The sequence below is a fragment of the Falco naumanni genome, chromosome 15 (assembly GCF_017639655.2).
Source record: "Falco naumanni isolate bFalNau1 chromosome 15, bFalNau1.pat, whole genome shotgun sequence".
NCBI classification, from domain to species: domain Eukaryota; kingdom Metazoa; phylum Chordata; class Aves; order Falconiformes; family Falconidae; genus Falco; species Falco naumanni.
In genome coordinates this window covers 10,308,861-10,329,013 of record NC_054068.1, presented here as the reverse complement: position 1 = coordinate 10,329,013, position 20,153 = coordinate 10,308,861, and the positions used below count along the sequence as shown (strand labels likewise).

Genomic DNA, 20,153 nt, shown 5'->3' with positions numbered 1-20,153 from the left:
CTCAGCTGCTTCTAAGCAGTGAAGTTAGAAAATGGCTGAAGAAAAAGGAAGTGGTGTTGCCATTTTAGTTATGAAATAAGGTATAGAGAACTTTAGATGGACTCTAGAGTATAATGTCAAACGGTGTCCTCCTGACTCGCAGGTCTCTGGTGCTCAGCCAGCAGTTACATGTGGTGGGTTGTCTGGGTTGCAGATCTGTGCTGGCAGAGGCAGCAGGATTTCTTGCTGAGGTGCAGAGTTGTGATGAATAATCTTGACAGACTCATGCTGGTCATTCTGAGACTTGGCAGACTACCTGTCATGTTCCTCCCAAAAAAGGAGGAATGCAAGACAGACCAATTTGTGGGGTTTCTGTGAGGAGCCAACTCAGGTCTATCCAGGCTTGTAGTTCTGTCTGTGTCACTGAGCTAGAGCCAGGGGAACCTATTAATTACCTCCTCACTCCACTGCCATGCTCGGTGCTTGCTGTCCCTGTGTGAACACAGACTGACACCTCAGACTGGAGCTCGGACTGCACAGCCTTGGGAGGCCCATGAGGGGTAAATAATGAGCCTGAATAGACCAGTGTGTCTTTGTGCTTGAGTTTCCCATGTTCTTTGTTGTAGGAAGGGGATGGGACAGAGTGGACATGAGCAGGCTCCATGCATTTGCACTGTGCTGTGCTGGCACTGCCCAGCCCTCTGAGCTTACGGGCTCTGCAGAGGTTGCACTGTGGCCCTGAGAAGGGCTGAACCAGAACTGGTGGATCTAGTCTGTTATTTGGGTGGTCTGCTGCCTGACTATCTTAGCATCACCTGTTTTGTTTGTCCACAAACTAAAGCTGACTCCGCTTTTGCTATCAAATCAGCCCAGGTCTAGTTGTCTGAAGGAAGGTCTGGTTTTCTGGTTCACTGGCTACAAAGGTGAGGAAGAGTCATAACATCATCATCTTAAATGTTGGACCTGCTTTGTTGGTGGCTGTCTTGTTTAACTGTTTCAGGATAGCTTTAAATCCAATTCTGAAGAAGGGAATGTTTCCTGTAAAATACCTCAGTTAACCTGAAAAACAGTTCTGCTGGAGCCAGACAAATTAAGAACCTATTTCCTCAACCACACTAACTGCAGAGCCATTAAGATTGAGGATATTTCCTGAAACTTATGATATTTAGCATATGGCTTCCCAGTAGACTGCAGGCAGTCATTCTGCCCCCTGTAATTGCATTACTGCCAGGCTAAACCATAGTTAATAAACCTTACTTGTAGGTTGTAAGTGGCTTGCAGCAGGGCAGCTTGCACTGGTTAGAGTGAGCTCCCATCTACTGCAGTCAAGGATGGAGGCCCTGCCTTAGAAAATTACTTGGTTTTGCTGCATTCATTCATACCTTTCCCTCAGAGCGCTCCTGATGATTTTGATGATATTGTTCCTAGTCTGGGTGATGGAAGTGGTTTTTGGGGAAGGGAAAGGTAAGAAAGTGAAATCTTAGTACTAGGTTACTAAATAACTCAAATATCCACAGATGGTTTTATTTTTACCTCCCTTTTATCTTATTTTTATATTCATCAGGACAATGGTTTTAAATTCAGATCAGAAAATTTTAAATTTCCTGTCAGAAAGAACGGTGTTTAAAAACAAATCTGTTCTGAAGATCCTGAATTGGGCTGCTAGATACTTCTAGAGGTCGAATTGTTTTTGTATAGCATGTGGAAAAGATTTCAGTCCAGCCTCTATGAAGGCCCCTGAAGCTTTCAAGCATACCTGATAATATTTTAAGAGACCTTAGACCTCAGGCAGAGATTGAGGACATGATGTCCACAACTGGTCATGAACTCAGCAAGAGTAAAGGAAGAGCCACTCTTTGCAGGATTACTTACTATGAGATGCGTCTTTAGTTAATTTACATTTTGCTCACCCAAATCCTAGTGAACTTATTTAAAAACTTTCCGTGGTTTTTGACTGACTTTAATCAGGTAAACAAAGAGCACCGACATAGTGAAAGTGTTTCAGTTTTGAAAAGCCCACAGTAATGTGAGTTTCAAGGTAGAAAAGTTTGAATCTTCTTTGCTGAGATACAAAAGAGAAGAAGTTCCTCTGCCTCCCGATTCTGGGCAGAGGCCCAGCACAAGGGAAATCTGCCACTGACCTAAAGGAGAAATGGGCACAGTATGAACCTTCTACTTACTGTTGTTACATGATCATCTGCATTTCTCTCCCTTGGATTTAATTTAATATCTTTCATGGACTGTAGCTCAGCTCTGTAGAACTAACATGCTCGGTGGGATAAATAGTGGAATGATCTTGTGTGAAGTGGACTTTTAAGCATCAAGACAAATGGGTAGCAAATTACGGTATTCAAGACCTGGCATTTTAGTGTTTAGTTTCAAATATCAGTATGTTAGTGTTAGGGTACTTTTTCTTCATACATATGATGGATTAAAAATATTTCTCTCTTTTTGTCCCAACTCCAATGCAAGTGATGTTCCCCCCTCATTTTTGTCAATTAAGATAACATTTTAAAAACGGAATAGGGCAGTAAAGAACACATGCAAGATTCTCAATCAAGTAACTTTTTGGCACCTTTATAGATGTGCCTGTACATCATTGTGGCCAAGGAGGCAAGTACAAATCATGCAGTTAGCTTTTTTTTTTTTTTAAATAACTTCTTGTATTTCATTAGCAATTTATGATTTTGATACTGTTTCCTATATTCTCTTCAAAGCATGATATCTTTGCTTGTAACGCTGACATTGCAAACAGCTATTGTTATAATACTAGTAGTGAAGGCTACAGATGAAAGTTCCTGTGTTTTCTGTTGAGGACAGAAAGGAGGTGAATTAAGGTCATACAAGCAACTTTAATCGTGTATTCTTTTTCCCCTGGTTTCCAAGTGTGTTGTGGATGGTGGTGGTTGTTTTGGTGTTTTTTTTTTTCCGTCCTCCTTTTAATAGCCTCAGTAATTTGGTTGTGCTTTCAGTACTGTTATAGAGGTACTCCTGTAATATAACTAATGAATTATCAACACTACAAGCATGAATTTTGTTTTGCAGTCTCTCCTTCAAAGAGACCATAATATGTAAACTTATTCAGCTTTACCAGATCTTTTTGTATTAGAGGATTCTAAGCAAGTATAATAAGTAATACATAATTTGATAAGCACCCACTGTCCATGTATGTTGGCAGTTGGAAAATCATTCCTCAAAAGATTTAAAGGATTACTTATAAAAAATCGTAACAGAAATAATTTCTTGCAGCTAATTGCAGTGGGTGATACTGGAATAAACCTTTACTGTTGTCTTAAAGTAAAGCTTCATGTTTAAGGAGGAGAGGTGAATGGACTCTTGCATTTTACTGCAGTGAGGCGTGTATCGTGAACGACGTGGTATGGCTAAGTTGTCCTGCAGTGTGAGGTCTGCACCTTTGACAGAGCTTTTAGGTCTCTTTATTCACAAACTAGAACAGCATGAAGAAGCTGCTTTCTTGTCAGCTACTATGGAAACCTTGATACCACAGGGGCCAAGAGGTACTATGTAATGATGGCTACCACTACAAAGAACCAGTGCATCCATAACAATCAGTAATGATGATTCCTAATATTAAAATTATACTGTTACATGCAAGTAACTTAAGTATGGCAACTTTCATCTGAGAAGGTGGCAGCTGTAAAGCTTAGATGTGTAAAGCTGTGGTTTCAGTATGAGCCCATGTCCATTTAATTGAAAGGAAGTGTCTGTCCCCTGTCCTGTTGCATACTCCCACTGTGTTCCTCGCACTACTTCCTCCAAACCGTGATACCCACTCTGGAGCTAAATAGGCATAAATGTTGTGTGTGGGTGGGGGTTTGGTGGTTTTTGGTTTTGTGTGTGTGTGTTTTCTGGGCTGAATTTCTACTGAATTAGGTACCAAAGTTAGAGGCTCAGAGTGTAGTCAGAAGGGCGTCAGTGCAACACAAGGGAAGTAGAAGAGATGGAGGAAGTCGGGTAGGTCTTAGACCACAGCTCACAGGCAGAACTTCTCAGCCATATTATGAAAGTGCAGCCTCAGTAACTGCTAAGGGAATGACACCTATGTATATATGTGAGTTTATATATTTGCTTTGCAACCGAAAATGCAAGAGCATAGAGCTTGCATGACTGAAGTGGAAAACCAAAAATACTTGCTAGTACAGGCAGTTATGAAATGTGCTGTTGTCTACAGTTTTGGTTGGTGGGGTTTTTTTTGGGCCTTGTTTCTTGTCAGAATAAGTTCATTGTCATTGTAGACTATGCTGCTGAGTTTTTAAGGGATAATTATACTCTGAAAGACAGGGAAGGCTGATGGCTGTTAACATCTTACCACATGTAAATGTGATATGCAAAGAGAAGGATGTTGCTTAACAAATACAGCAACTTTTCAATCTGACCTTGTTGACTTGGAATCTTGGGGGGGGGGGGGGTAACTTCACGAATTTGTCAGGTCTCATTGCAGTAAGTATTAGGATAGGTTTGTTGCTAAGGAAACCCAAAAGAGCTTATTTAACTAGCTGTCGTTCATAAATTATGACCTACTGTCTGGGGAAAGAAGGTTCTACTTACAAAATTTTTTAAGATGCGAACAATGGCTAGTGAAAAAAAGGCAAATCTGGGGAATGAAGGGTTCTTCTTTGTTAAATAGATGTCTTTTTGTTTCCTTTTGTTTGCTTTGTTCATTTGTTATATGTTACGACTCCACTAAAATTGGTCCTGTTGCACTGTTTCCATTTTACTGGTGACCCACTGTCTTCTTTTAATAATGCTAAACAGAATCACTAAATCTAGAAAATACATGTGCTGACAGGTTTGTTATGATGAAAACAATACAAAGGATGTTTATATGATGTTACCTGATAAAGAAAACCTGAAATTAGAACAAATATACTGTAAATCTTTAAAAAGAAGATCAAAGGAAAAAATAATGTGTTTGATGACCATGTAAGTAGTTCAGCTGATGATGCTATCTCTGAGCCCGTAATCTACTAACAGCAGGGTTTGTAGGACAGCAGCTTGGAAATCTGTCAGTGTTTCCTTTGAGGTGTTTTTTCTTAGAATACATATATTCTTTGGTGATGTATAACTACCATGAAGAAATGCATCATTCTTGGCAGAACTGCTCTTATAGTGACATATGTCATGAGACAGGATATGTTTTCGGTTTATTTTTGATACTGACAGTTTCCATTTGAGGCACTAGGTACATTTACTAACTATATTTTGGCTTTTTGCATGCTTTCAGTGATTTATTAAGCAGGGCTTTAATATTTTCATATAATAGAAATCCATATCACTGATTGTCTCAGTCATTCACTTAATTTAATTCTTGCACAGTGACTTAGAATGAAGAGCCAAAACTTGTTTATTAAAAAAAGAAACACCCTGAACTGTTGGGGCCTAGTAATTAGGAGAGTGACAGTGCAAGAGTAAGCAAATGTGGTTAAGTGGCACCTCCTCCTATGCAGTCCTACTTATTGTGTTAGTATGAAATCAATATCCATCTGTGTCTGAGCCTGGATAGTATTACATCAGAATTTTTGACTCTGACTGATCCCAAGTTACAGTGGGTGAGGGGGTAGATAACAAACATTTAACACCTAGAGATAAAAGCCCACAGTGTCAGCCAGGACAGGGCCCTGAAGGAATGATCTGATGCTCCATAAAATCCCTGGAGTATTTTCTGGAAATGTTTTGTCACCTGTGTTTGAAATGTGGCTATTTAAACAAGGGGGAGACTCCTCTTAAGGTACTCTGGAGGAACCTCTCCCTTTTTGTTCGTTGTAGAGTGATGCTGATCTCTTAACTTAATTGACTTTTAAGCTCCCAGAGGTGCGGTAAATGCACCTCTAAGGTGCCTGCCTGATCTTGGAGTAGGTAACCGTGAACAAATAACACTGTTATTTTCTATTTTAATGTTTTTAAATAGTAAAACATGTAACCCAAGGTATTGTTCAAGGCAACATCTAAGGCTTAAGTAACTTAAACCTTGAAGAGACAGGAAACCTGGACTTAAATTTTTTTCTGGCTTATTATTTCTCTTCTTACTTATTTCTGGAATTTTTGATTCCCGGCAACTACAGTAGGACTATTTGTGTTAATAAGCACTAAAAGTATGGATCTTTCTTCTGTACAATGTGTCAAATAATATTGAGGAATTTGTGAGTCTTTGATGACTATTCCAGATGGAAAATGAAATTAAATGTAAACAGTGTTTTCATGAGAACGTATACCAGATAGCATTTAAAACTGGCATAATACAATTTCAACAAAATTGTTCAGCTTTAAATAATTAAAATAAATGTTTTAAATAAAACCAGTCATTCTGTGATGAAGATTTTACATGACACACTTAATCCTAGCATTAAGTTTATATATAATAAGAACCACTTGATCACAGTGTTTAGTCTCTGGATTTCTGTAAACATTATACTGTAAAAGGCAGTGAAGCAATGGGTAGTGGTTGAGTTATAATAATAATTTAAGACAAATTTATTTCAGATTAATCTCTTGTAGCCTCCCAAGTCATGGAGTTAATCTACAACAGTGTTCTAAACAACAATACCAAGTTTTGCCTGTTGGCAGGAAAGCTTAGGACCTATTAATATTTGAGGAAGTTTGCCATGTGATATGTTTTAGGATTATACTCCTAGACAGGTATTTGCTGTATTATTCTAGGAATGAATTCTGAGCAGGTGAAGGAAATAATATCTGCAGTATGCAACAGAAAGTTTAACTACTAGGAATTTACAGAAAAATATTCCTTCTTTCAGTACTGTTATCAATGACTTAACAGATTTAAGTTGTGAGTGTTCTGCATGGCACAAATTTTTGGTTAGAAATACTTGCTGCCTCTCTTTCATCAGGTTTTTCTGCTTTCACTGCTGCAGGGTTGTTTAGGTGTGTTTTTTTTTATATGCAGTAATAGTTTGCACTTCTTGAGTGAAACTGGGACAGGTGTAGAGAAAGGCTGGTCAAGGTGATACAGCATCCCAACAGATGTTTTTGATGACAGAAAGCAAAGAGAACTTTGTGTCTTAGCCTGATAACATACAGGCTGAATGTGAGATTTTTGACTACAAATACAAGAATTAAGTAAAGACAAAGGTATGGATATTTGAGAGGAATGGAAATGACCAAAAAAAAAAAAATCATAAAATGGCTGTAAACAAATTTAAGCTGAAAATAAGAAGGTTGCCATAATAATTAGGAATTGCATCTGTCCTTAGATATTCTGGAATGAGTATAATGGGGACACAAGATCCTTGCAAACTCTGTTATGGAATAAGTAAACTTCTATTAAAAATGATGACTTGCAGCAGCAGGGGTGGGACTGGGTGACTGCAGCAGGTCCTTTCACGCCTGTGTTCCTCTGACTGAAATGGCTTCCTGAAGGATGGTCTGTTAGTAAAAAATATCAAGATGAAGGAAGCCTGAGGGAAGACCTGTCCATACAACAGATAGAACTTGATGGTACTGCCACTGGTGTAGTGGCATTCACATCAGCTAAGAACCTCACTGGGACTGGACTCTGTTCAGAGATATACCAGAGCTGTGAAATACTAGTCTGGATACGCTTGTTGGGATCTCAGTTGCACACTCTGACCTCTCAATGTCAGACACTAAGGTGGTTTCCCTGTTCACTAGATGGGCTGTGAAATGTGACTACCATGTAAAAATCCCTTCACATCAGAAAGCAAATAACTAACAACAAAGCAATTAACTTGTTCCTATACTTAACAGTAATTAGGAATAGCACTGGGATGTGGAGAGGGGCTTTTGAGGGTTTAGTTGCTCAGAATTTGGACTTGAAAGAATTGAGAATTTTATCTCCTGTCATAATTTCCAATGGTTTTAAACCTGTCGTATTTCCTTTTTTTTTTTTTAACTTTACTGACTGAAAATCTCAAGGAAGGTACTGAAATCAGATCTGAACTTAACCACAAATGTCCATCTCATGCTTTGCCAGCTGTCGTTGTAACGTGTCAAAAGCTACTTACCTTGCATGCTTGCAGGAAAAGTGGCCTTGGCAAAGGAATATAGCACAGCATAGCCTGTTTTTATGTTAGTTTCCTGCAAGCCTAATTCTGTCTTTCAAGAAAATTTAGGAAGCTGGTTCAAGCCTTCTTCGTCTGATACGGCTAACTTCATTAGAAGTGGGGGATGGAAAATAATGTCTTAGAAAAGATGATCTGTCTGTAAAACATAAGCATTTCCTTTTGCCACTTTAAAGTACTTTATAAATGGATTAGCCCATTTAAACAATGCAGACTGAACACGGGTATTAAGAGTACTGGAATTTACCAAGACTAAACAAGACAATTTTCTCTAGAATTGATCCTATATAGATTAGGCAAGATGACCAAATGGGTAAAGTAAGCAGACTTCAAACAAACAAGCAAAAAAAAATCCTAATGTATTCTAATGTGATTGCTAGAGTAATAGCTTTTTATCATAGTGTGCCCCGCAGGACACAATTCAATGTGAAATAAAGAGAGGACTTTAGTGGCTTCCACTAAAACTATACCTGAAGCTAAATCCCTCCATCTCTGGAGTCATTCCTCAATGATGATCTGTTTTAGACAGTCAAGAATGACAGATCAAAAAGGTGATAATCTTGGTAGCCTAAAGGTCTGTACATACCATCAATATCCAATCACTAAGGAGTGAAAAAGCATTTAGTGGAGTGGGGTGAAATGTGTTTCCTCTGGTAAAAGGTGAAAAGTTGGTAAAATTCCTTTCATACAGGGAACCTTAAATCTCCTCATTGTTCAGATTTTAGAGACTCTCATAAAGAAAATGCAGTTGTTTTTAATTTACTTAGTCCTTGATTGGTACTGTACTTCAAGCCATTTAAAACATGTATGCTCAAATATTTTTAAACAGCTTTCTTATTACATACATATAAAAAAATAATTAGGAAAGCTTACTGTAAGGGCATGTGTTACAACAACCTCTGGGCACAGTGATCATGAGCACGAGCTCCTGATTTCTCTCTACAGAGGTATTATCTTCACAGTGTCAACAGCATGCGTTTGGAATATATAAAATGACAACTACAGACATCTTGATCAAACTCCAGAATACTTTTTTCATTAAAGGTTTGCTGCCTGTCATGTAATTCCAAATAAAACTCTGGATTTTTTCTTTGATTCTTCTTAAAAGTTTAAAGATACTAAAAATTCAATTAGATTATTTTACACATACAGTCACAATGAATATTGAATAAATTAGCAAATACTGGATTTACAGGCTTTCCAGTATTTCTTTCAAAGTCATATTTACTATGATGATAGTTAAGATGTTGCATGGAGATTGTTCTTCTATTTTGCCCTGGTTACATTTGTTCAACTTTCCTATTTTGGGGGGAGAAGAATTCTGTGGTTTATAATTGTTGCTAGATCACCTGGATCATCTGTCTCAGGTGACTGAAGTTTCTTACAAACAAATACTCTGCCATCTCTGGTAACACAAACTGTGAAACGTTAACTTAACCTCCAGCACTGCTACAAGTATCTGTACATGTTAGAAATAGACTCTAAAATACAAACCCCCAATATCTTGAAACGGCTTAGTTCATATCCGCTGTATTTTGGCTTTATATTTCCCTTCTACACCCCATGTAAAATCAATCTGACAGATGTTAACACAGATCTGAGATTCATTAGAAAGTCATTAATTATCCTAATGGGATGTTTATGGACAGGAGGAACACTGTATATTTTAGGCTGTCAAGACAAATTGACCAAATAGCTTCTCTGTAACCACCCTGCAACTATGGCAGGCTAATGACAAAGCTCATACTCCTCTAAATCTAATGTAAAATCTAATGTAAGAATCAAATTGAGCCTCAAATGAAATTTGTGATTAGATATCAAAGTAATTAAATTACTAACATACCAAGGCATTTTTCATAAATTAATTTCCCAATTAAAGTTTTTATGTAAATCATATTTTGTATTGGACTTTCAACTGAAGAGATGACAATGGACAGTTCTGGACAGTTATCTTTCCTTCAGCTGTAGAAGTGGGTACTCTGACTCTTTGTTTCATCAGCCTTCCCCTAAAATTCCTTTGCCACTCATTTCATGGTTTAAAGCTCACCTGTAAAATCTAATGAAAACATTCTAGACTGATTATAATCATCCTCTTGGCCAAATAGAGGTGTCATGCTTTCTACTGAAATAATTTCAGGAAGTACGGTTTTAGCAAAAATGGTATGTTCAAAAAAAATCAGCTCTGCAGCACCTAGTATGCAGTGATTAATGTTGTTGCCTCTTGCAGGCTGTTAAATGAAGCTAATGCCTTGGTGTCTGCTTGTGGCAGCAGGGCACTAGTTTTCATTCGCGGAACTTTTTTCACTTCAGACATGCATTGCGAGTCATTTGCCAATGCAGTTGCTTTCCTTGCTGCTCTTCATTTCTGTTCTGTTTTTGCTACAGTTGCATTATTAGCTTTTGGGCATGCTAGTTTAGCTTTAAATTGCATGTTGAACTACACGAATTAGAAGGAGGAATTGCATTAATTTAGCCAGTGCTACATTTCAGTAAAACTACTCTTCAAAACATTATCATATGTACCAAGATTGATCTCAGAGAGTTAATATCTTAAATGCACAAGCATGTCTTGTTTATGCTTTAAGGCTGTGTCTGACAGTTTTCCTGCTGTTAGCACCCATCAGTCCAAATAATCTGCATGCTCTAATAATTAGAAAAAATATACTTTGGTGTTATGCCATGAAGGAGAGTGTAAAGGTAGCTATAAAGAAATGTTTCAGGCTTTTACATAAAGCAGTGTATTCATGCAATGCTTCTCAACCAATGATTTTGTGAACTGAAAGTTACAATAGACTATATAATGTATTAATAGTAAGTTTAAATGTCTCTACGTAGCTTTGCTTTCAGCCATCTGCTAAGCTCTATTTTTCCTGAAGTTTTCTCCAAATTGTGTTGCTAAGATATAAAACTTAGTAAAATTTTGATGATTTGCCAGTGCTGTTTTTTCTAAAATATTTAACTATGGTAGCAATGAGAAAACAACAAAACCTGTAACAGTAATCTTTGCTTTTGACCTGTGATGCAGAACTGCAATTGATGGGATGAGCAGTGTTTCCTTGTGTATGCAGAGCCATATCTTGGGCCCCTGGGGGATGCAGTCCGCTCAGCCCAGAAGGGAATCTTGAGGAGGCAGTGGCTGGACGCCTTTATGTCTCTGTGATCCTACTATTGATGTCCCACAATAGTTTCTTAGAACAAGATAGGACACAAGATAACTTGTGGTAGGCCTATTACAGAAGTAGTTGGGGGATTTACAGGAAAGCATGGATCATCTAGTGCTACCCTATATCACTTATGTATCTCCTTCCAAACAGAGAACTCCATAGAGGTGGAAAATCCATCTTTGGGCCTGTTTCAAAATGGAAATGGAAGCAACCTTTGGTATAATCTTAGGAGACCTGTCTGCTAAAGAAATATGTTCTCTGAGCTTGTTCACAGAGTCTGAGCTTGTTCTCAGAAATCTGGCCAACTGCCCACTCAAGCTGTTGCTTGGGTGTCAGCTGGCTGGCTTTTATTAGTAAAGGCTCGTGGGTGTGGGTCCAAAAACCAGTCTAAATTTTTAAGTGGATTTATATGAAGTTCTACAGATTTGGATGCCAGGCTCAGAATATTTTTTTCACATGCGAGCTTTCTGCTAAAATATTTACACAATCTCTAGAAGCTCATTTATGATATAGTATGATTTGTAATACATAAAGGGTTTCCTGTAGAACATGCATGGAACAGAAAAAGCAAATATCTATATACTGTATGTTCATACTACTGACTTGCTCTATATTGTGTATGTATACAAGCAGTAACAAAAGGGCTGGTCTTATATATTGGTTTAACTAAAACCAGAGTCAGCTTAAAAGGAAGAAAAGAAAAAAAAAAAGGAGGGTCGTGGTGGTGGTCACACCTGTTCAACCATTATTTACTGTTTGTAAGACAGAGAACTACAGAAAGCTTGAAGTGATGTTCTGTTTAAAGCGATTTCTGTTGGTTCATTGGAGGGAGTAACTGAATTCCTTCATTTATTAACCTCAGAGTTCATGAGGCACACACAGGAGATACAGATGGCCTAAAGTGCAGCTTTTGTCACTAGTGATGGCTATTCTTGTATCCTGTGAATGCAGGCACACAAATGTGGAAGGAACTGCTATACAATTTCTGGAATAACTATCTTTGGAAAGAGCCTTTTCTAGTGATGTTACCTCCCCAGGCAATTAGAACTGCCTGATATTTGAAGGATGCTCTTCTCCAGAGATGCCACTATGGCTCTCCAGAGCAGGTTTTGGTTAAACAGCTAAAATGGCATCATCCTTCTTTGCAGATTACTAATATAAGATCAAGATACAACTCCAAACAATTTTCGTCCTATCCTAAATTAGGAAGTTAAGTACAATTAGTAGGTATGTCAGAAAGGTATATTTTCTTCAGTTCTGCTTTCTGATGGAATACTAGGGTTAAGAAAGCTGAGAAGTGAGAGTTAGTGAAAAAATACAGAAAGTTTTAAAGGTTTCTGGCACTTCTTTCTTCCTTTTTGTTTTTTCCTGTTTACTCTGACCTGAACAGTCTCAAGGTCAGTAATAAATGTAACCTGAAAGTTCTTGAAAAAAAGTATGTATTGGCGTGTATTTTTCTCTTGGAATTGAAACTTTGACTTCTAAAATAATTTCTTTCAAAGAAAGGTGTTCATAAGTAGTTCTACTTGTGTGTTTCAGTAGTATGCCATAAATATGATACATTTTAAGGTATTAGAAAATGAGAATTGGCTGCACACATGCCTTTAGTTAATAAAGATATATTCTGCTATGGAAAATTCAAACTTAAACTAAATGAAGTCTGTCTGTATTTAGAGTTTGTGTGGCCTGCATTTTTATAGTGGGTATAGGTCTAGCAGTTTTACTTTCTTCTTTATTAGCCTTTGCAATTACAGGACTATAACTTAGAAAAGTGCTTACCGTGGAGGTGAATCAGGATACATGACGTTGACCTGAGAAAGTGTATCCAGATAGGAACCAAAATCAAAAGCTGGGGGAAACTCCTCCATGCAGGTGGATCTCAGCTCTCCAAAAGAGCCACCATAAGAGAAACCATCTGGAGCTGGAAAACAAGCAATTAATACTTGCTGCTCTTTTCCTCCATGGTGGATTCTCTGAGACAATATAATTGTTTATAACTGCCACAAATTTGAAAATAAAACCTACATCAGGCAGAGGAATTACTGGTATTCTGGAACAATCAGGTTTCCCAGGCTATTTCTATTCCTTTAAGTGCAAGTTAGCATCATCTGTAGATGAACTTTGGTGGTTTAGGTTATTGCACAGGCACTATATAGTTAGTGCTGCCCTACAAGATGCAAGTATCTAAAGCTTTTCTTGTGCCTCAAAGGTTGAAAAGGAGTGTCGATTCTGCTGCATGCAGCTTCAAATATTAGCAGGATTGCTGAAGTTGCCAGGAGTTGCATACACTGAAACCTTGCTAATTCTGTGAAGGTTTTTAAAAAGAGGCTTAGGTGTGTGACTGTAGATATGTGTCTTGAGAAAATGCTGTTCTCAAAAACACTCCCAGAAAGGGGGAAAGCTGGAAAATAGTAGAGAAAAGATCATTCTGCTGCCTGCTTCAGAAGTTTCTTAATGCTGTCATGCAAGAGCTTCATAGCTCCACAAATACCAAGAAGTTAGTGATATTTTCTGTCTTAGAGGATAGTTAGCTAATGCTCAACATTCTGGGGTAAATTATCTTAAGAATGTCCCAAACACTGTGGAAATGCAACAAACTACTCCCATGACACCATCCCCCCCCCCCCCCCCCCCCACCCCCCCCCGGCTTCCAAATAAAGTAATCCCTCCTTTTTCCTTGATGCATTAAGTACCTGGAGGGAAGGGCCAGCTGCTAAAGTGACATCGAAGTAGTGTCTCTCAACAGAGGGTAATGGGCAGGACTCACAGAACTGCCTCTTCCTCCTTCTGGCAATTTTCACCTCTGCCAATGTATTCTCAAGGAATTTACCAGGACTAATCCTGTCTGTTGCGCACTGTGCTTTCCTTTTGCTTAACAAATGAAGAAAGCCAACTTCACAGTGATTCCCGCGGCTCCCATGCTGGCCATGCTGAGATATTAGGCTAGCATGTGCTAATGTAAAATTTTCACTTGGGTAGACTGGCAAAATATAGTTTAAGATTACTCTTTTGAATTTCTCTGAAAATATCACCATGCTTTTATTTCTCCATTTCTCTAGTACTGCTATTTCTGACAAGGAGGTTGAAAATTGTCCTTTATGTTTTTGCCTGGCCTCAGGGTTTTAAAAGGAGCTGAAATTAACATAGCAGTAGATTTAAATGTAGTGATTGAATCTTAATGGTCAGTGTTTTATCGTTCCAAAATATTACTGTTCATGGGGAAAACAGTAAGTCCAATTTGGGTTTAACTATTTAATCCCAAATTTAGCTGCTGAAAGGTAGGAAAAACAGATGTTACAATATTAGTAGACATTAGTTGTCTGGGTTTTTTTTTTTTTCTTTTTCCCCTCTTTAGGTTACCACAGGAGATTGCATTTCACTTCTTTTGGAGTCTAAAATTTATTCCCAAAACATAGATGTTATTCACTTATCTGGATAAATGTTTCTGGAAAAGCCAAAAATAATTATTCCTGGCTCCAGGTGGACAAACTCATCTTAGGAACTCTTTCTTTTAGACATACAAATTTCTAGTCCAAATAATTAAATGCAGTACAGTTGACTAGTGGATACTTGATATATGTCAGCAAAATCAAGATTTGAGCCAATGTATTTTTATGTGGCTCACTATTACTATCTTTTCTATATAAAGAAAAAAACTCAACAATATGCAAAGAACTGTACTTTCATAACAAACTGCAAATGTAGGAGCCTAACTACAGATGACACAAATGTTGATGCTCCACCCAATTCCTTAATCTATTTAGCATTTGAATTTTTATTAGATGAAGACTTACAAAGTAACTTTTTGTAACTATTTTTTCCTTAAATATATAAATAATCTGATTCTGTCATTTCTTTGACAATGTGATTATTAACTTCTGGTCAGCAAACCCCAAACTGGCCAAAAATATAATTATACAATTAACTCCTCCATATTCCCAAACCCTTTTAAAGTACAGGGAGTTTTGTCAGGGAATAGGGGAACAGGAATAGGCACTTTTTTGACAGCAAGCCAGTCTCTTTAATGATGCTGACAGTTGTAATGACTTTGATGTCATCGATGACATCATTAATGATGCTGACAGTTGTAATGATGTTTTGATGCCCTGATCTGTTTATATCCAGTTATTAACTTTTGTGGTCAGAGAAGAAATAATTGCCCCTTTATTGTTGTAGGTTGGTGCACACTGCAAAAGTGAAAATATTCCTGGCTTTCCATCAAATAGAAATTATATTGTATGCTATACAAAGTCTGTAATAGGATATGAAAAACTACCAGCAGTCTAGTGATGGAGAAGAAATCTTATACCTTATCAAGGGAAAATAAGCTGTTTAAGAAATGCTGTTGGTGTTGGCCTTGTTTATTTTAACCATTAACTACAGAGCTTGTACTATGTGAATTCAAAGCTGCCTGTGACCTACTTATCCTATTTTTTAATTTATTTTTTTATCCCTTGCACAGCAGCCAGATGTTCCTTGTTGCCTTTACCACCAGATATTAATAAATTTAAGCATTATCTTGCTATAACTGGGTATCTTACCATAAACAGCTTCTCTCCTCAGATGGGGGTGTCTTAACCGTCCGTCCTTTCGCAGACTGCCAACAATGATTGTAACACAGGACAGAAACAGCACAAGTCCAATCACTACTCCAGCCACCAGAAGGGGTGAAACAAGTAAACTGGTATCATTTCCATTTTCACCGTAGCTGGGGAATTCACTGGTTGGGCTGCTCTGGTTCAAGTGAACTTCTGCACAGCAGAGAGAGAAAGAATGTGTCAGTTGTGAAAAGAGACATTTACAAAGTATGGTTATACAGATGCCAAAACTAAGTGCTTTCAAAGCCCTAAGAGACAGCCTGAGACAGACCCATCGTAGAAATTCACTTTTATGGACAACCTATTTATTAGCCCATTTTCTGAAGCCGTTAGTAACTGACTCTGGGAAAGTCACATGGCAGTTGTTTCCCAGTTACTGAGGAATATCCTGCTAGAGTCAATATGTATGTTACATAATCTTGATTGCTTATTCCTGGAAAGATTCTTTGTATCATGAATTGACTGATGCTGAAAGAACTTAAACACACAAGGAGGAATGTGAAAACTCAACAACATGGGCTCCAAGTGGAACAGAAGAATTGCATGTTGTTAGTAGGTATGAAAAGACTCCAAGGTTTTCCAGTCAAAGTTTCAGGCAAGAGTGATATGGAGGAGCATGCTTTTGTAGCATAGGGCATGCTTTAGTTTGTGGGATGTGTCAGCATCCCAAAAAACTGATTTGGAGCGGAGAGGGGAAGAGATTAATTGAGTAGGATTTTTAGTGAGGCACTGGAATTTCATCAAAGGTGTGGCTTATTACTAGGCAGAAGCTTGGGCAATGTGGTAGTCCTCTTGGCCTTAACATCTAATAAATTGTTGAAATAGAAAAGCATCACAATGAGCACTTGAAATTTACACATTAAAAACCTGAAAGTAAATAAACTTAGTTTACTGTCCTTTGGGGTCCCCCGTATATTTAAACAGTAACCCAGGGATGGTGCCAAACCTGTGCTTTAGTCCAGGCTTTCCCAGTGTTCAAACTGGCTACATGCCTTGCCGAGAGGTCGGGTTTAGTGCAGTCATTCTCATTTCATCCTCCCTAGTTTGGCCTGATACTGTGTAAGGAAGGAGCTACACAGGCAGGCAGATCTCACCTTAAAACAGTGTAGAAGTACTGTGGTGCAGTAGGTACCCTGTGCTTCAGCAGGTGACCACAGACTAAGCTGAGCTCTATCTGGCTTGTGTGCCTTTGTTCCAGGCAAACAGTTCTACACAGCAATGTTTCTACGCTAACTTCCACCCCATTCTGATTTTTCAGTCAAAATGCACTCAAGTTGTATGTGGCAAAACTCTAAATGCTTTCCTCCGGTAAAAAAAAAATAAAATCCCTAGATGTATTATTTAAGTTAAATAATAAATCTGCTTAAGGGAGAAAAATGGAAAATGCAAAAAAATCCCAAACTATGAAAAGTCAGAATAACTACAGTAATTTATTCCCAAGCCAACTATCCTTTGGAGACAACCTAAAGAGAATCAAACAGTAAGTATTCTCTAGAGAATCAGAGCGAAATATGTTTATACATGTGAATTAATGGACCATAGATGTATTTATGGGGGATTGTACTGCTAAAGGAGGGGAGGTAAATGTTTCTAATGATAGGAATAAGGTTTCAGGACTTCAGCAGCCGAAATCCCTGCTTAAGTAAAAGGCTCCATATGTTTGTTTGTGGACAAAAGTTTGGGCATGCAGTAAAGTTAACCAAATTTAGGCCTAGGTCTTGAAAAGAAGTTGCAACAACCACCCATTTTCCTATTCTTAATCCACAGTTTATTACCCCACCACCCCATCCCCCCAAGCCCCGAAATTAAAAAGAAATCTCCCTTTAGCTGCTCAGGATCAGACTACGTACTGAGTAAACGAGAGTTTTATTGATGCAAGAAATTATTGGAGATGCATATATACCAAGACTAACTTTCAAATATGGCATGGATATATTTTTATATCTGGCTATATGCCAGTTGAACAGATAAATGATTTTTTTTTCCTACAGAAACTAAGGCTAACAAAATTTTGCTCTTTTGAATGTTCTGTAAAGTGAATGTGTGGTTTTAGAAGTGCAAGTGCTTTTTACGTGGATAGATGTTAGCAGACAGTTTTCAGCAGTGTTTTCCCCACTCTTTTCCTTTGGGATATACCACTTCGTGTCTTGCAGTCACAATAAGCTTAAAAAGATGATGATGGCTTCAAGCCAATGTATATTATCATTGGCTAACGCCTGACATGGAGAGAACTGACTAGAAATATAAAAAACCTCGGGAATTAGCATGTAGTAGGGTTTTTGTTAATTTTTTAGAAGCACTTGACTGTTAGCTGAAAATCTTTATGAGTAATTAAGATAAACAGCCACGAAATATGCTGAGTTTTTATAAAGCATTTTATGCCAAAAGAGAAAACTGAATTTTCTGATAGTGGAACTGATTCTGTAGCATTAAATCAAAAGGGTATGAAAAGCTGTCCTACTGAATACTCTTAGTGCAAAGAGTTTTCAGGTATGGGATATGCTTGAGGGGTAGGTCCTGCTAATCTTAGGGCCCTTGCACTAGAACTAAACTTCCTCAGTTTACAAAATTGTAATCATGTTTCTCATCTGTACAGTTGTTTTAAACTATCTCTGTTGGTATTGCATCCAGTTCTGGACCTGGAGTTGGTGATAAAACTGCCTGTCAAGTTCAGTGGGAAAGAAAAGAGGCTGCTGCAGTGACTGCTGCTTTGAAATCTTTTGAAACTTGGAAAACTTCTAAATGATCCTCTTACCACGAAGGGACTGTCTAAAGAAGAGTAGACCAGTGTTTTGTGGTGTGTGGTCGTCCACCCCCCTCATTTTAGTTCTTTTTTTTTTCAGTTGTGTATGGAAACCAACTGGTATCTTAACACATTGGCTGTTTTGGAGATTCCTGTGGTGCCACCCAGTGTGAACACTAATATCTGGTCCTGTTTTGCTTTATAGGAATTTAACAGGTTAGCAGTGACTTCAGATAGAAATTCCTCTATCTTACACTCTCCACCTGTACTTGAGGTGTTATTTTTTATTTCAAGACAGCCCATTTATCTAGCATGTTCTCAGGGCTTCTTTAGCTGTTCCAAATCTTGTCTATGTTATCTCCAATTTCTCACCATCATGAATCTTTCTCGTTTTTAATGCTCTTAATCTAATTGAACGCAGCCTTTGGTAAAGACAAGATATATTGAAATATTACTTTTATTAGAAGGAAAGAGTAACTCCCTTTAGCCTAGCTCCTAAAATAATATGAAGTAGATAAACTTCTCTTACGGTATTATTTTAAATTACACACTGAGTCTAGTCCTCTAGACTTTACAGACTGACTGACTACTATGGGAATTACTCAGGTGACTAACAAATACAGAATGAGATGCTATATTGGTATAAAATCTTTGGGTTTTAATTTTTTGGAGGTAAACGATGTCTACATTACTTCTGGCAAAGGAATGTCTTAAAAATTTTTCTCCTCTTGCCCAAATACATCTTCTGTTGATAAACTGTACATTGCTGTATATAAAAATGCAATGTTTTTTCATTCAGAATAGAAGTATCTGGAAATGTATGTGAAGCCCATAAACACAACAGCAATACTAACCTTTTTTTTTCTTTTTGAGGTAGGCTGTATTTTTTCCATGAAACTGCAAATTGTAAACAATATATCCATAAATGTCATACTTTATATGTAATCCTCTAAATATGAGTTATATTGGATGCACAAACCATTGCTTTTATCCAGCAATAGTAGTTGTGTAACTAACCAGACACGGCACAAATGGAACATGCTGGCTGTTGCAGCCATGAATACAACACAAGGGGCACATATGGCTGAGCGAACAATTTAGAATGAGAGTACTAGTGGAAAATTACCTACACTACCCGTTCAGTGTTAGACAATAAATTATCAATCTGCAAAATCCCTTAAATATCACATTATATTATTTTACCCAGTGCTCCTGCCTCTCAATAAACCAACTTGTAAAGTAACTCCACATAACTGAAGGAGGTGTAGCACAAACTGACTTTTTTCGTGTATGTTGTGCTTTCTCGTTCTCATTAACTGTCTTTGAAGGGACATTTCTCATCCCTTTCTGACTTGGCAGTAAGTAATGTTGAAGTTTCAGTTGGGTCAGATCCTGTCAGAGTAAAATGTCTTGGGTATGCAGATGTGTCATGGGAGCTTGGTTCAAATAAGATGTAGCCCTTTATTAGGAGTGGCTTCTCTCTTCACTGTTACCTGCTTCTATCCCAGCTGAGACAGAAGGGCAACACTACATACAAATGAAATACTGGAATAGTTGTGATTGTGTTTTTGTTGGTTTGGGTTTGTTGGTGTTTTTTGTTTTTTTTTCCTCT

At 37.8% G+C, this 20,153-nt stretch overlaps 1 protein-coding gene across 2 annotated transcripts in view; it reads right to left on the bottom strand.

Annotated features, from left to right (window-relative positions):
* The window catches only part of BEAN1 (brain expressed associated with NEDD4 1), a 61,332-nt gene that overhangs the window by 4,050 nt on the left and 37,129 nt on the right, over positions 1-20,153 (bottom strand). For both annotated transcript variants that reach the window (XM_040615083.1, XM_040615084.1), the window contains 2 exons: positions 15,742-15,951; positions 12,980-13,121 (listed from right to left, as the gene is read on the bottom strand). In XM_040615083.1, the coding sequence (XP_040471017.1) occupies positions 12,980-13,121; positions 15,742-15,951 (352 nt within the window). The remainder of the gene's footprint in view (positions 1-12,979; positions 13,122-15,741; positions 15,952-20,153) is intronic.